Genomic DNA, 2,449 nt, shown 5'->3' on the forward strand with positions numbered 1-2,449 from the left:
TACTAAGCCTCATAATGTTCTAAATGTGTGATAAGAAACACTGGAACTACTAAGCCTCATAATGTTCTAAATGTGTGATAAGAAACACTGGAACTACTAAGCCTCATAATGTTCTAAATGCATGATAAGAAACACTGGAACTACTAAGCCTCATAATGTTCTAAATGTGTGATAAGAAACACTGGAACTACTAAGCCTAAACATTGTCTAGAGGCTTCTAACAAACATCAATGGCCTATTAAAACCATTTTAGTTGTCCGTGAAAGTTAGCAGGTTGAGAAACGCCATCTAGAGGCTTCTAACAAACATCAATGGTCTATTAAAACTATTTTAGTTGTCCGTGGCAGTTAGCAGGTTGAGAAACACTGTCTAGAGGCTTCTAACAAACATCAAATTTAGTTTATTTTTATTCAATGTGTTTTAATGATATCAAATATATTAAAAACTTGAAATAATCTTTTTTTAATTTACTTAAATGGAAAGTTTCACTAGTAGAAGTGACAAAGTATGCTAGCAGCATGTAGTTTCTAATAGCTTGTGGCAAATTTTGTTGGCTAAACATTCTTGAGCTACACTTCTTTAAAGTGATCTAACCATTTCTGTTTCTCTATACTTGACAAAATAAATAATGAATCTGTAACTTCTTATACAAAGTAAGTGCAAAAAATCTACTTTATTTACCTGCTAATACTTTTTAACACATTGGCAGAAAACATGAACCTCAGGTTTTAAAATGTGTCTAGTAGAAAACATGAACCTCGGGTTTTAAAATGTGTCTAGCAGAAAACATGAACCTCGGGTTTTCAAATGTGTCTAGCAGAAAACATGAAACTCGGGTTTTAAAATGTGTCTATTTCTGAATCCAAAGAGTGAAAATTCGCTAAAAAACAGTGAACACAAATTTCTATATTTTTAAAATACCCAAAAGTTTTAATCCTTGTTACTGCAGTGTTCATCACCTCTGTAGTTTTCTCTCTCTCTCTCTCTTGGGTTCACTAAAGAACAGTTAAAGTTTTAAATACCTGTAAGTTTTGGTTCTTGCTCCCGTGCAGTGTTCATCACCTCTGTAGTTTTCTCTCTCTCTCAGGTTCACTAAAGAACAGTTAATACAAACAGTTAAAGTTTTAAATACCTGTAAGTTTTGGTTCTTGCTCCTGTGCAGTGTTCATCACCACTGTAGTTTTCTCTCTCTCTCTCTTGGGTTCACTAAAGAACAGTTAAAGTTTTAAATACCTGTAAGTTTTGGTTCTTGCTCCCGTGCAGTGTTCATCACCTCTGTAGTTTTCTCTCTCTCTCGGGTTCACTAAAGAACAGTTAAAGTTTTAAATACCTGAAAGCTGTGATTCTTGATTCTGTGCAGTGAGTTCACTACTAGACTGGCTGCTGTTTGTTTGAACACTCCCCAGTGAAGAAGTAGAGTAAGATCCAATACTCAGTCTTGAAGGGCTTTCAAATTGTTGAGCAACTGCACTTATCTCTGGTGTTGTTTTTGGTGGAGCTTCAAAAAACTGACGCCTTAGCTCTGCTGTAGATGCTCTGCTTCCTACTGCGTGGGTTTTCTGGTCAGTTAAAGTAATAGCTGTGGTGGATGTGTAGATACTGGGTTGACTATCATGGTTCTCTACTGATGTATTGCTGGTGGGGGAAGGCTGGACCATTTCCATTTCACATATCTGTTCTGCTAAAGAATGTGGTGTATTCTTTCGACGAGGAGGTACTGGTCGATTACTGTCTTCACTACTGATGTCTCCAGCTTTATTCTGAATCTGTATTATGTTGGACTGACTAGCCTCACTAACGTTCTTGAGAGGGAGTTCAGACCTACTTGATGACGGAAGATTTCCTGCATATCGTTTTGTTCCCATTGCTAATGAACTGATAGATTTTGGCAGAAGTGGAGATTTTTTGCAAACAGAATCATCAGGAAGAGGCAAATCTGGCATTTCATCATCAGAGTAACTTCCAGAACCAAGCCAATCATCTATATGAAGAATAATGATTTAAATAAAATGGTGTAAAAAATGCAAATTTTAATGTACTATATGAAAATAATGAAAAACACAGAATCAGATTTTATCTTATGTCACTGATTTAAAATTAAATTTCACATGAAATAAACCTTTTTTGTTTTAATGAAATACAAAAATCAAATAGTAGGCTACCTGATGAATGAGTATATTCTTCAGTCTCTGTCAGAGAAAGCTCTCTGGCACCTGTAGAAAGTGAGCCTGGGAGTGGGTAGTCAGATGAACCACCAGGAGGATCCACTACGAGACTCTCATCTACATCACTCACTTGACTGACCCCAGAAAGTGTTCGACCCAAGGTTGCTTTCTCAGCTGAAAAAAAACAAATCAATGAGTACTGACTGAGTTCATCACTATTTGTTGATGGTTAATATTATATACTCAAAACAGGGTCCTCAACCTGCTAACTGTCATGGACAATT

The 2,449-nt window shown here is 36.2% G+C and overlaps 1 protein-coding gene across 2 annotated transcripts in view; it reads right to left on the minus strand.

Moving 5' to 3' along the window:
* The window catches only part of LOC106475184 (rho GTPase-activating protein 45-like), a 28,895-nt gene that overhangs the window by 6,890 nt on the left and 19,556 nt on the right, over positions 1 to 2,449 (minus strand). For both annotated transcript variants that reach the window (XM_022379366.1, XM_022379367.1), the window contains 2 exons: positions 2,163 to 2,339; positions 1,331 to 1,981 (listed from right to left, as the gene is read on the minus strand). In XM_022379366.1, coding sequence (XP_022235074.1) covers positions 1,331 to 1,981; positions 2,163 to 2,339 — 828 coding nt within the window. The remainder of the gene's footprint in view (positions 1 to 1,330; positions 1,982 to 2,162; positions 2,340 to 2,449) is intronic.

The sequence above is a fragment of the Limulus polyphemus genome, unplaced genomic scaffold, assembly GCF_000517525.1.
Source record: "Limulus polyphemus unplaced genomic scaffold, Limulus_polyphemus-2.1.2 Scaffold8194, whole genome shotgun sequence".
Taxonomy (NCBI): domain Eukaryota; kingdom Metazoa; phylum Arthropoda; class Merostomata; order Xiphosura; family Limulidae; genus Limulus; species Limulus polyphemus.